Source organism: Sinocyclocheilus anshuiensis, unplaced genomic scaffold (genome assembly GCF_001515605.1).
Source record: "Sinocyclocheilus anshuiensis isolate Anshui unplaced genomic scaffold, SAMN03320099.WGS_v1.1 scaffold635, whole genome shotgun sequence".
Lineage (NCBI taxonomy): Eukaryota > Metazoa > Chordata > Actinopteri > Cypriniformes > Cyprinidae > Sinocyclocheilus > Sinocyclocheilus anshuiensis.
In genome coordinates this window covers 569,367-583,124 of record NW_015551039.1, presented here as the reverse complement: position 1 = coordinate 583,124, position 13,758 = coordinate 569,367, and the positions used below count along the sequence as shown (strand labels likewise).

Below are 13,758 nucleotides of genomic sequence, written 5' to 3'. Positions count from 1 at the left end.
ATCCAGTAAATCAGAAACAACTGGAAAAACCATGGGGCCTTCAAATATTGTTGATAATGGGGGGCCCTACAGTCCATAAGTTTAAGAAACCACAATTTTAAAGGTATAGTTTACCCTCAAATAAAACTTCTGTCATCCTCATGTCGCTCCAAATCTGTATGACTTTCTTTATTCTGTGGAACACAAAAGAAGATATTCTGAAGAATGTGCTGGCTGCTCTTTTCCAATACAATGCACAAAAATGCAAAAAAAAGTCAACATGATTTATGTGCTACACATATTTGCATTATAGGTTTGTGTGATAATTAAACTGACATTTAAGTCTCCATTCTGCCATAATCTTTCCTGTAAGTGAGCTGAATAATTAATTCTACGTAAAAAAAAAGGCAGTTTCATAATTTTAATTACTGACTGATTATACATAATGCTTAACACTGACTCTTTAGACCAAACTATCTGTCCATGTATAATTTTACACTGCTTCAGTTATCTAGCCAAAAGAAGTATGTGATTTTCTCTTTTTTATGTCAATTTTTTAATGTTGTTTGATTAATGTTAATAATATAATAGACAATAATTTCTCATTAAATGTCAATTAGTATAACACCTCCATACTGCCAAAAAAATGTATATGTACAGTATAGGTCCCATGTTATCTAAAATCCTCTTGTGTATCGCGTAATTCCACAAGCGCCCTTTTGTTTTAAAATGAGTCTGACAAGCCTGATCTATAACCTCACCCATTTTTCACATTTATGCAGACAGATGTAAGAGTATAATATGATCTATACAAGCAGCTTGAAAAGATCCATACATACAGTCTAGAAATGTGTGAGTGTTTTTACAGTAACTTCCCAGGTCTCACCGAAGGCTTATCTTAAGCACTGACACTAAGCAGTACACCACATGTGTGAGTGCTGCCTCCTTCCTCTTCTGTCTTTCTCGCATAATCTAACTGCTACATTGTAGAGACATTGATTTGAGCAGTGAGGCCCCGTAACAAAAGGAAAGAGAGACAGAGGAGACCCTTTGATGACACTGCACGGAGAGGAAACAGGAAGTGAGACCTCTGACCCACCGAGAGGCTCCTGTTGTGTTTTCCAGCGAGGCCGCTGATGGAGCGAGGTTCCTCTCTCGGCGCACACTGGGAGATACGGACGAGTCATGAGAAACGGCACATAGAGTCAAATCTCACAGAGAGCCCAGGGGAGGCTTGAGTTTCACTACAGCCTGAGAAACAACACGACCGTAACCCTTCCACCTGTAAGCCTCTCTCCCTCGCACACAGTCACATCTCAATGTATTCAGTCTACAGTGCTCATAAGGCAACCATAATCATGTTTGTCAGGAACACTAACCCCCAGATGCGAGGCATGGTGGGGCGACAGAGCATAGACCAGGGTTACTGTCTAACCAAATTAAGCATGTTTTGCTTAATTTCAACTGCTTACTCAAAACATTCAGTATACACAACCATTTAAATGTTTGGGGTCTGTAATAGTTTTATTTTTATGTTTTTGAAAGAAATCTCTTATGCTCACCAAAGCTTCATTTGTTTGATAAAAAAATACAGTAAAACGGTAATATTGTGAAAAATTATTACAATTTAAAATAACTGTTTTCTATTTCAATATATTTTATAAAATGTAATTTATTCCTGTGATGCAAAGCTGAATTTTCAGCATCAATACTCCAGTCTTCAGTGTCACATGATCCTTCAGAAATCGTTCTAATATGCTGATTTGATGCTCAAAAAACAATTTTTTCAGGATTTTTTAAATAGAAAGTTCAAAAGAACAGCTCTTATTTTAAGTTATTTTGAAATATTTTGCATCTTTTCTGAATAAAGATATTAATTTCCTTATATGGAAGAGTATCTAATAACTATTAAACTTTTTCCTCTTAATTTAAATGCACTGACAAGTTTGCCCATCTTATATTAAACAGTTTTGCTTATTTTATATGTAAATTACTCTGGAAGTGTTCTGGTAATTCCTCAACTAAAACGGCTAAAACTGAAATTAAAATATATAAACAAAACCATTAATGAATCTAAAATTAAACTGAAATTTAAAACAAATTTTAAAACATTATTAAGAAATTTGAAAATCCAAAACTATAATAATCTTGGGGGAAACACTGAGAATGATAATAAATATGTTACCATTGGTTCAATTTCCTGAAGAGTTTGTTTGAGCAGTCCAACATGACAAATTCTAGCTCAACCAATGGCATGAGACTATCTGTCTGTCTGCACAGCTGTAGATGAGGTGATACAGGTGTTTGGGAACACTTCAGCCAATACATGCACTTTTGTTTATTTTGCATCCCTATTATAGTAAGTCCTTTATTTCTGGTCAGTCAGTGGCTCAGGAAGTGCCCTCTGTAACATTTCCATGTCACAGGAAGTCTTTCCAGCAGATCAGGATAACAAATATGTCCTGTTAGTAAACAGGTTTGTCGGTGACCATGTAAGGTGTAACCCCGTTTCCTTCAGCACAGATGAGCTCTGGTTATAGGGTTGTTGTTGGCTGGCTGTGTGGTAATTGTAGCCAGTGTGGTGGCTGAAGCGGGTGGGGGTAGATTGGTGGCAGTAGGGGGGCACCAAACCTCTGGCCTGCGGGACGAGGGGGCTTTGCTGAGAGGACTGCTGGGAGGAGGGTCTGGGGGCTTCAGCCTCATTAGCAGCTAACTGGTAGGAAAAGACCTCTCATGTGCTCCATCTGACCTCCTAGACAGCAGGGGAGAGAGGAACAGATAGAGGAAAAAGAGAGGGGGATGCAGGAGAAGGAGGGAATGTGAAAGCCTACTATAGAGGGAAAGGCAGAAGAGAGATGTAAGAAAGTGCCCAGAGGTTGCCCATTTCATAGCTCAGGAGACTGAAAACTATAAATTTTGTCTCAGATTTTTCTTTTAAAAATTCCTTAGTGGAAATAAAAATAGACATCGAGACAATCAGAAACTACTCTGAAACTAGCTTTTCAAGCTACTCTTTTGAAAAAGTAGTTTAAGTTTAACTACACTACATGCTACTAATAAAAAGTGGGTAACTACAGTTAACTAAGCTTTTAGGGCAGCAAAATCTTTTAAAACACATCTCTAAAATGAATCAATCTGATTTGACTGTCAAGTTAAATTTGACTCTCTAAAGTTGCACTACAGAACTTTGGCCTCTCTATTGCCATCTGTGGTTAAGACATGGAGTTGCATGATACTTGGTTTTTGTGTTTATGCACTGATTTTCTGTGTGAATGAATCTGATTGTTTGAGTTATACTGATGTTTCCCTGTGATCGACATATTGCAACAGATTTATTATTCTACTACAAGACCCACTAACAGGAAGAAGAAAGTCCTACAACACTCTTAAAAAGGAGGTTTTTGCAGAGATGCCATAGTCAACAGTTCTTAAAAAGAACCATTTTTCTTAGTGTGAAGAACATAATCTAAAGAACCTATTTCCACTATAAAGAACCTTTTGTGGAATGAAAAGTTTCCATGGATGTTAAAGGTTCTTTATGGAGCCATCAATGCCAGTAAAGAACCTTTATTTTTAAGAGTGAAGGTATAAAATAAATATATGGCATTGAAGAAACCAAGTAGAATATCTGCTACAAGACTTTTGTTTCTCTGTTTATGGACATGATGTAACCACGCAGGGATGAATGACATAAACCTGAAATACACTGATTGAGATTGATTGTTGATTTACAGATACTGACAAATCTGAACACAGTATATGACATTGTTGAGATCTTTTCTAAAAATTCTTCTAGAAACATGTGAGATTACTAAAGTCTTTTTCTTAGAAAGAAACACCTTAAAAGTGGGTCTCCATTTCCTCTCCATCTATTTTCATTGTTTAGAGAAACAATCAAAATATTAAAGAGTTCTCATTTATGGCTTTTCTTACTAATGAATGAAAATCAGAAAGGGAATAAGGAAGCTAAAGAAGGGAATGAAAATATTAGCAAAAGAGGGGAATGTGAAAAGTGGTGAAGTGTTTAAAAGCAAAAGAGCTGCAGGAAAGAGACCATATGAGACACATGGTTGTCAGAACAAGAAGACTGCATTAGAAGGACATATTTTCTAAAAGGAAATATATTTATATGGAAGTTTTTGGTGTGAGGGGAACAGCAAATCAAGCAGTTGAGATCAGAGACATGCAGAGGCCATCAGGAGCCGCCCTGGGATTGGGGGCCAAGCACAACCCCCACTCTACTCTGGATTTATGGAGGTCTTTCTAGACTGCTTTAATGTCAGGTGTCAGAGTTTATTTGAGAAACCCTCATAGTCACGCACCATCAAACGGACCAGCATCCACTGAAACACACATTAAGCTGCCATTTGAAGTGTGTGTGTGTGTGTGTGTAGACAATTTGCCTAAATATGTGTCTGTGTGTACTTAGACTCAAGCGACCATGGTAGGGTTTGTTTAATAACCTTCAAACCACCACCCACAGTTAAACCACATGTACTTCACATACCATCACAGAAGTATAAGGATTCAGATTAAACCAGAAAATGTCATTTTATACAAATAGTACAATACAGATCAATTTGGATGAATTTTCATATTAGTTGGAGGTCGGCTCAGTTTGGTGTCTGAAAAATCTTTTTGAAAGAACTTTCTTATGCTGACCACCAAGGTTGCATTTATTTGATTAAAAACAAAGTAAAACCAGTAATATTGTGAAATATTATAAAAATATTCTATTCTTCTGTTTTCTATTTTAATATATTGTAAAATGTAATTTATTTCTGTGATGGCAAATCTGAATTTTCAGCAGTCACATGATCCTTCAGAAATCAATCAAATTCATTCAAAAGTTTTTCTGATGAATAGAAAGTTCAAAAGAACAAAATTTGTGATAAGCATATTTTTGTAATATTATAGATATCTTTACTGTCATTTTTGATTAACTTAATTCATCCTTGCCAAATAAAGTATTCATTTCAAATATAAAAAAATCTTTGAATTTTTTTTTTATTTTGAATAAAAAAAATTCCAATTTCAATTTCAAAAAAAGTCATAATTTCAGATATTCAAAATTTTGAATATTATTTGTATATTTCCGAAAAAAAAAAAAAAAAATCAGCATTTCAAATATCAAAAAAATCTTAAAAAAAAAAAAAGTCCCCAAATTTGCCCCCAAAATTTTGAATATTATTTTTATATTTCTAAAAATAAATTAAAAAATCAGCAACTGTTCCCTTTTCTAATTCGTGTCTGATGTGAAGAGGCCTTTGGAGCTTGGTACCGTTTTGAGTAGATGAGGTGTGGAGTATACAGCTCCTGGTGGAGTCAGCGGCAGCAGGACGTAAGGCTGCATGCTGGAATGTGGAGCTCTGGTTTGTTTTGCTGTCTGCTCTCTTGCCTTACCTGCGGCCCTCCCTCTCTCTCCATCTCTGCCGCTGGATCTAATTAGAGCGAAGGAGGGCTGCGGGACAGGAGTGTGTCACATACAACTCGACACAGTCAGGAAGGAGAGCGGGAAAGAAAGTGGGATTAACATGGGAGAAAAAGCATAAGAAATGTAGGGTGGAGTTCAAAGAGAGTGAGAGAAGAAGAAAGTGAGGGCATAAACCGGGGAAAAGAAATGCAGAGAAAAGTTCCAGTCAGGAAATGAGAGAAAAAGTGAGTGTGCGTGAAAGATCTAGCCTAGAGTTCTTTCCCAAAGTACGTGAAAAAAGAAAAACAGAGCATCTAATTTTTCACAGAACATTCCACAAATCTAGGACAACATGAGAAGTGACGTAATATATGCTCACCTCTCTGCCCTACACATGGTAGACACATCTCAACGCTGGAGGGAACTTCTATAATCAAAGACCAGTCAGATAATTGCAGTGTTTCACCACTATCCCCTGAGCTCCGCTGGGAACAGGCTTTTTTGAACAGTAACTCAATACCCTGGAAAGTCCAGATGGTCCTGATGACGGCACTAGCGGAAAGACATATTTTGCTAAATATGAAAATCTAATTTAGCAATATGCGTAAATTAAACTATATATGTGAGGGCGGCGGTTGACAAAGACTTTGTCGATTTTCTCGACCTCTGTCCCAACATTATACGCACCAGTAAAACTGCATTAAAACTTCTGTATTTTTCTCCATAATGTCACCAAAAAGCGCATTATTTGAGTGGCATTTAGAAATATAAGTTTTGACATCGATAAGGTTGGCCTTACAACATGTCCAGGCGCAATGTGTTTTTTGTCAGCTGCAGGATCCTATTTCATGCTAGCTAGCCTCACTGGTCTAAAATTCTGTTTTACAATAACTGTATAAACCTTAAACCTCTAATATATTCTGATTATGCTGCTTTTTCGCTTTCATTCTGGACAGACAAATTACTTATGTCTGTCTCTGGAAACTTTGTTTCACTGTGTTAGTCCTAAAAAGTTTAATGCAGGGCGATTTTTTAGCAATAGACTGAACTCAGGGAGATTTTACACATTTATTAAGTTTCATTTTTTAACGGAGTAAGTAAACTGTCTACAAATGCCGCACTATTCTTGTATAAACAGACTTTACAGATCAGCATGAGTGAATGTTTGACAGTCATGGGAACAAACACAAACACACATGAAGACAGACGGTTTATCTCTGAACATCTCTGCCATTTCCGCCAGATAGAAATAGACATTTGATAAACGCTAGCATATTATGTGTGCACTGACACTATATATGTAGGGTTTGAAATTAACACTTGCCAACCCACAAAATAAGGATGAAAATCATCCGTGGCGGGAAGCACTTATCAACTTACTTGCCAGTCTGGTGGGTTATAATTTATAAATGATGTCTTCCAACCTTTGTGCCACTCACATTGTTTTCATTAAATGACATTAACAACGATGTGAGACAAATATTTGTATGTACTGACCATATTTTTTAATGGATGTCAATGTAGTTCAGTACACTGACTTCTGTGAGGAAACAGCTATTAACTTTATTGTTAACTTTAAATTTAATTTAAAATTGACAGCCTATCCATTAATCTTCAATGTGTTTACCATTAGGCATTCATTTGGAGTATGCTGTATATGGAAATTATAATAAAATAACTAACTAAATAAATGCTGGTTTATAAAAGAAGCCACAGAGAATTTAGTTTTTATTACTATTTTCTAGTTTTATGGTTTTTATAGTTTTCTAGTTTTTACTATTATTACTAGTTTTATGGTATTCGCAAAGCATGATTGACTGTTATAAAACTGAAAGCCATTCCATGATTCAGAATCAGTTTTAATAATAAATACATTTAAATATAAGCAGTGATTTTGATAATCTAGTTTATTCTTGATATTTTTGTTTTGGCTAGCAGAAGTTCTGAATCGCCTAAAAATGTACTATTTGATATATTTTTTCAAATAAATGGTGTTTGTTTTAAACTTTCTATTCATCAAAGAATCATGAATGTATCACGGTTTCCACAAAAATATTAAACAGCACGACAGATTTTAACACTGATAAAAATATGAAATGCCCAACTCCAAACTTTCTAATGGTATGTGGTGTAGCACAAAAAAGATACACTGTCAACTTAATGTTAGAAAATATTTACTATTAAATACATTTCATATATACCTATGAAAACATGTTTTTTATATCACATTTAATATTTTTTCTCAGTCTGTATAAATGGGTATAACAAAGGTGTTCATTGCAAATCATCATATTAAGCTGCAGCGCTGGCTAATGCACTAACTCACATAGATTTAGGCCTGAGAGATCTGTTTCTGACTGAGTCATGTTTAGGCATGCAGATAAGAACACACAGACTCTTTGAGCACTTGCCCAGTTGGAATAGCTTAAGCACCAAGTCATTTTTTTTCATGTATAGAGACGAGCTTACTCTAAACTTGGCCCCGTGCAGCCATTACATCAGCCGCATTAGGCGTGAGAAATGGGGTCTGCAGTGCTGAGGGAGGGTAAAGTTTTGTCTTTTGGTGTTCAGTGCGCTCCCCGGTGTCTCTCTTTCAGAAGAGGCCCAAATCTGAGCCAACAAGCCATCTCTAGCGCCGCTACACTAACACTCTTTGGGACACAGGCTTGTCACGCTATATGCTCCGGGAACAGAAATATTTCAAACACTGTTAAGAGCTTCCAAAAATCTTATTGCTCCATAAAATCAAATGGGTCCACACCCAAAATGTTTTATAGAACTACAACTGCTGGAGAACACTTAGAAAGTGTAGCACATACTTAAAGTAACAAGCCTCCCAGGCTAGAAGATGAGATACTGGCTTTCTGAAATGCTAGGAAAAGTCTGATATGAGTGTTCTGTCTGTCCGCTCTGGGAAATAACTCAAACCCCCGGCTATTGGAAACAAATGAGAACACACATTAGCACGGTGCCAGATAACACCAGATGTAAACTATTATCACAGGCTTACGTTAAACTGAACATTTGATTAAAACATGTTTGAGTTTCTGCTGGTGAAGTAAAGGAAACACTACCAGCCTCGTTTACATTGACATAATCGAAGGAGGTCAAGAGACATACGTGCCATTGATGGTTAGTAAATAGTATGTCACTCTGTTTTGACAAAGAATCGTTTTCTTCATGTTAATTTAATGTTTTGTAGGGGAAAGATTTTAATATAAATAGCAGCAGCATCAACACGATGAGGGATTATCAATGCATGAACCAAAAAACATTGGTAGAAGCTGCTTCTTTGCATAAAGTTAAACTTTTCTCAACTTTGTAGACTCACTGGAGCTCCGTCTCCATCAGCCAGAACTCTAAATGAACATGAATTATATAAATAATGAATCATTTATGAATAATTTAAACAGTCTCTGTCATGGTGAAAGGGGCTTAATTAGGTAACATTTTGATTTCTGTGAAATCGGCTAGCGCTACTGGAGTTGCTTATGCGGTTGGAAATTGTTATGTCTTGTCCTGTTCTATTTCATTAAGGACATTGTGCACTTTTAAATGATTTGACTGCAGTACTATTCTCATGTTTGTCAGAGAATGCCATAGTAAAGACATCACATTCGTGCGCACAGTTTAATCAGCAACCCACACAAACATCTTATTCTACATGACTGTACTTGTGAGGTCTTCACTGTTCAAAAAAGGCCTCACTAATATAGTGAAACCTGTTGAACATAGACTAATGAGCTGGACCTCACTAGCTAAAAAGGCATATAAACTGATCAGTCAATGCATATAGCACTAACCTAAAGAAAAACAATGGAAGTATATGACATGAAACAAAACATGTGTCTACGCATTTGTTTATGTGTATATAGGGGATGTGTATATCTGTGGTGGTGCACAGATGCCATAGAGGTCTTTTGAAATGCACTTGCCTTTTGCTTACCAGACATGAGCAGCACTGACATCATAGAGTCACTAGATCTATATCATCTGTGTGTGTGTGTGTGTGTGTGTGTGTGTATGTGTGTGTGTGTGTATGTGTGTGTGTGTGTGTGTGTACAAACACTACATACATCAGAATTCGCAACCCTGCAAGTGTGACATTGTTTAATTATGTTTCTTCCTCTCTTTATTAAGGACATTGGGGAAGTCGCGGCCTAATGGTTAGAGAGTCGGACTCGTAACCCAAAGGTTCGAGTCTCGTACCGGCAGGGATTGTAGGTGGGGGGAGTGAATGTACAGCACTCTCTCCCACCTTCAATACCACGACTGAGGTGCCCTTGAGCAAGGCACTGAACCCCCAACTGCTCCCCGGGCGCCGCAGCATAAATGGCTGCCCACTGCTCCGGGTGTGTGTTCACGGTGTGTGTGTATTCACTGCTGTGTGTGTGCACTTTGGATGGGTTAAACGCAGAGCACTAATTCCTAGTATGGGTAACCATACTTGGCCACATGTCACTTCACTTTATAATACACTTGACAGAGTACAATAGAGGTCTAGGGTACGTCTTCATTTTGATTGTGTGCAAATTATTGTCATGTACATAAATTACATGACAGTGTGTCTTAAAACAACAGCTGGACACTTCACAGGAGCTGCACAGGAGGAAGAAACAGATGGGAAGAAGGTCAGAAGAGAGAGAGAGAAGAGAAGAGAAGAGAAGAGAAGAGAAGAGAAGAGAAGAGAAGAGAAGAGAAGAGAAGAGAAGAGAAGAGAAGAGAAGAGAAGAGAAGAGAAGAGAAGAGAAGAGAAGAGAAGGTCTGTTTGTAGAGTAACTGAGAAAATGAGGGCCTGTCCCATGGCAGGCGTGACCCCACAGCTCTTCTCCACAGCCTGAGGGCAGACGAGACCCACAACTCATCTGAGCTGCTCTGATGTCTCTGTGGTCTGTTTAAACAAGAGCGCTGCGCTAATCCGCTCAGATTCTGCTTTAAGGCAAGATATGCACAGGACCCCACACACTCTCTTATTTCTCACTTAAAGTAAAATTAAAGATTAAAAGAAATTAAGTTTATTTAATTAACAAGATTAAATAAAAATAATTAAATAACAATAGTGCAAATGGAGTTAACAAGCATTATTAAGACAAAATAAAGCAGAACAACAACAACAACAACAAAAACAGTCTATAGTAAAAACAAACACACAAACAGAAGCACACAAAACAAAATAGGACAAAGAAGAAATCAAATAAAATCGTTTTAACAAGTAGTAATAAACAAAAACAAAATAAAGCAAACACACAAACAGAAGCACACAAAATAAAATAGGACAAAGAAGAAATCAAATAAAATCGTTTTAACAAGTAGTAATAAACAAAAACAAAATAAAGCAAACACACAAACAGAAGCACACAAAATAAAATAGGACAAAGAAGAAATCAAATAAAATCGTTTTAACAAGTAGTAATAAACAAAAACAAAATAAAGCAAACACACAAACAGAAGCACACAAAATAAAATAGGACAAAGAAGAAATCAAATAAAATCGTTTTAACAAGTAGTAATAAACAAAAACAAAATAAAGCAAACACACAAACAGAAGCACACAAAATAAAATAGGACAAAGAAGAAATCAAATAAAATCGTTTTAACAAGTAGTAATAAACAAAAACAAAATAAAGCAAACACACAAACAGAAGCACACAAAATAAAATAGGACAAAGAAGAAATCAAATAAAATCGTTTTAACAAGTAGTAATAAACAAAAACAAAATAAAGCAAACACACAAACAGAAGCACACAAAATAAAATAGGACAAAGAAGAAATCAAATAAAATCGTTTTAACAAGTAGTAATAAACAAAAACAAAATAAAGCAAACACACAAACAGAAGCACACAAAATAAAATAGGACAAAGAAGAAATCAAATAAAATCGTTTTAACAAGTAGTAATAAACAAAAACAAAATAAAGCAAACACACAAACAGAAGCACACAAAATAAAATAGGACAAAGAAGAAATCAAATAAAATCGTTTTAACAAGTAGTAATAAACAAAAACAAAATAAAGCAAACAAAACAAACAGAATAACAATAAAAAATTTAAACAAAAAAGTAGAATTAAAAAAATCAAATAAAACAGAACAGAACAAAAAAACAATACAATTCAATATAAAAATAATAAAATAAAATGTCTAAAGTAAATTTGAAATCAAGAAATTAGAAATGAGGGTAAAAAGAATAAAAGGAATAAATTACAAAGGTCTCATGAAATAAGTTATTAAAGAGATTAATTTTTTCTTAAAGGGATAGTTCACCTTCAGTTGCTGGTCCCCATTGACTTGCATAGTAATTTTTTCCATACTATGGAAGTCAATGGGGACCAGCAACTGAAGGTGAACTATCCCTTTAAGTTGGGTTTTAAATTGAGTTTTTTTTTTTAAACTCGTCTCTTTTACTCACCTATTTTCACTAAATCTCTCTCTGTTCTTGCCTTGACTACTTTAGACTTTTGTTAGCACTTCTCGCTGTATGTTGTATTCCTCATTTTAATTTGCTTCTGCTAAATGAATCTGCTAATTGAATAAATGTATCAAAATGTAAATGAAAAAGGGATAAAGTAAGGGTGAAAACCCAAGACAAAATGTGCCAATAACACACACACACACACACACACACTTGGATTGAGCTTTACTAACTGTAGCTTCATAGATATTCACAATAATGTTGCATTGCAACATACATTTAAACCCAGCCAAAAACACACATCCTCCAGGTACAGAGGAAGCACAAAAAGAGGCATCCTTTAGATCGCCCAGTGAACTTCCTGTGGATGAGCCAGATGCTGTTCTCTCAGGATTACCAGAGTATATACACAGAAAACCCTAAAAGGGTCAAATATCACTGTGGGATCTCGGTCACAATAGGGAACGAACTGTACATGAAATATAAGCAGACACACCCTGACTCACACACACACAAGGTGATACGACATGCAGCTGTTGTTTTTTAAAGGCAGGCAGGAAGAAAGTGAATGAAAGCCTCTGCTTTGTATGCATTAGCGCACAGATACCAGCAGCCCCTATCACACATCCTGATAATCTACAAGACTGCACTGCAATAAAACAGAGTGCAGACATGTACATCTGTGTGTGTGATGACAGGCACACTGTTGTGACGGAGTTAAAACAGAGGTGATGAGTTTATGTACGGCTGGCTGTATGTCTGTGTGCTGACTGGCAGCATGGCAGTGTATGATTATTCACAGATGTGCACTGTAAAAAACTTCACATGTAAAAAAGTGTGTGCATGTTTTCTGATAAACAGTAACTCACCTGATTGATGTGCTTGAGTTTGTCGATTATCTGGCTGATGACGGGTTCAGGAGGCTTTTGTCTGGATTCTGAGCCGTGTGGATGGACTTTCTTTAGCCCTGGACCAGGAAACCTGCAAAATAAAAACACACATGTCCATTACTCATATTTAAACAAAATTACAGGTTTTAATGCACATCACTCTATCCATGAATTGAAAGTGATATATGGAGATTGGGGCTGGTTGTCACACTTTTATTACAGTAAACATTTCATGGGTGGTTTTATATTTTAAAGGCAATTTCTATATAAGTACACACATTATATAAGGTGTCATATTGTATTATTATATATATATAGTTTTATTACATTCACTTACCAAACAGCTAAAGCAAAAATACAAACACATTTAAATTTTGAAATGGAAATTTTAGTTTGGAGGAGGGAATTCATAAACAATATTCAGAATTAGGACAGTTTTGACTTACACGGGTGTTAGAAAGCAACATTCAAAACCACTGCTAGAGAAAACATACAACTGTGTAACTGGACTTTTTACTTAAAACCCGATAGTGACTGAGATGGAGCCCTTCCCAATGTGACATCTAACCCCGATCTCCTGGGAACGAAATTTCATTCAAATGAATGATTTAATCTTAACAACAGATCGTTGCATTTCGTTCACTATTCAGCAGTTCCTGTTTTTTTTTTTTTTAAAGTATTTGACCAAAGCTGCAGTGAACGGCCACCAAATACAGGAGCACTAAAATTGGCCTCTACTGCCACCTAGAGGCAAACATGCGACCATAGAAATTTCATTTGAGCAAAAATGAAACATATTATTAGACCTTTAAATTAAGTTTTACCATTCAGCACATTCAATCATGCTGCACAAGGACATTCAAAGATTTCAAAAGGCGCTTTACGACTAAAAATTGGTATTTGTATTATTATTTGTAGATACCAAGGGCTTTATGAAGAAATTATCCCTTTTATTTTCCATTGTTCGAAATTATTAAAGGCTTAAAAAAAAAAGAAAAAAAAAAGGAACCATAAATGAGTGGTATCTAATAGTAAGTCTAAATCTGCATTTTTTTTTTTTTTTTTT

The 13,758-nt window shown here is 35.9% G+C and overlaps 1 protein-coding gene across 1 annotated transcript in view; it reads right to left on the bottom strand.

Annotated features, from left to right (window-relative positions):
• LOC107661386 (glypican-3-like) overlaps positions 1 to 13,758 on the bottom strand; it is a 135,728-nt gene that overhangs the window by 26,866 nt on the left and 95,104 nt on the right. Inside the window, exon 6 of the mRNA XM_016450937.1 lies at positions 12,672 to 12,783. Within this exon, the coding sequence (XP_016306423.1) occupies positions 12,672 to 12,783 (112 nt within the window). The remainder of the gene's footprint in view (positions 1 to 12,671; positions 12,784 to 13,758) is intronic.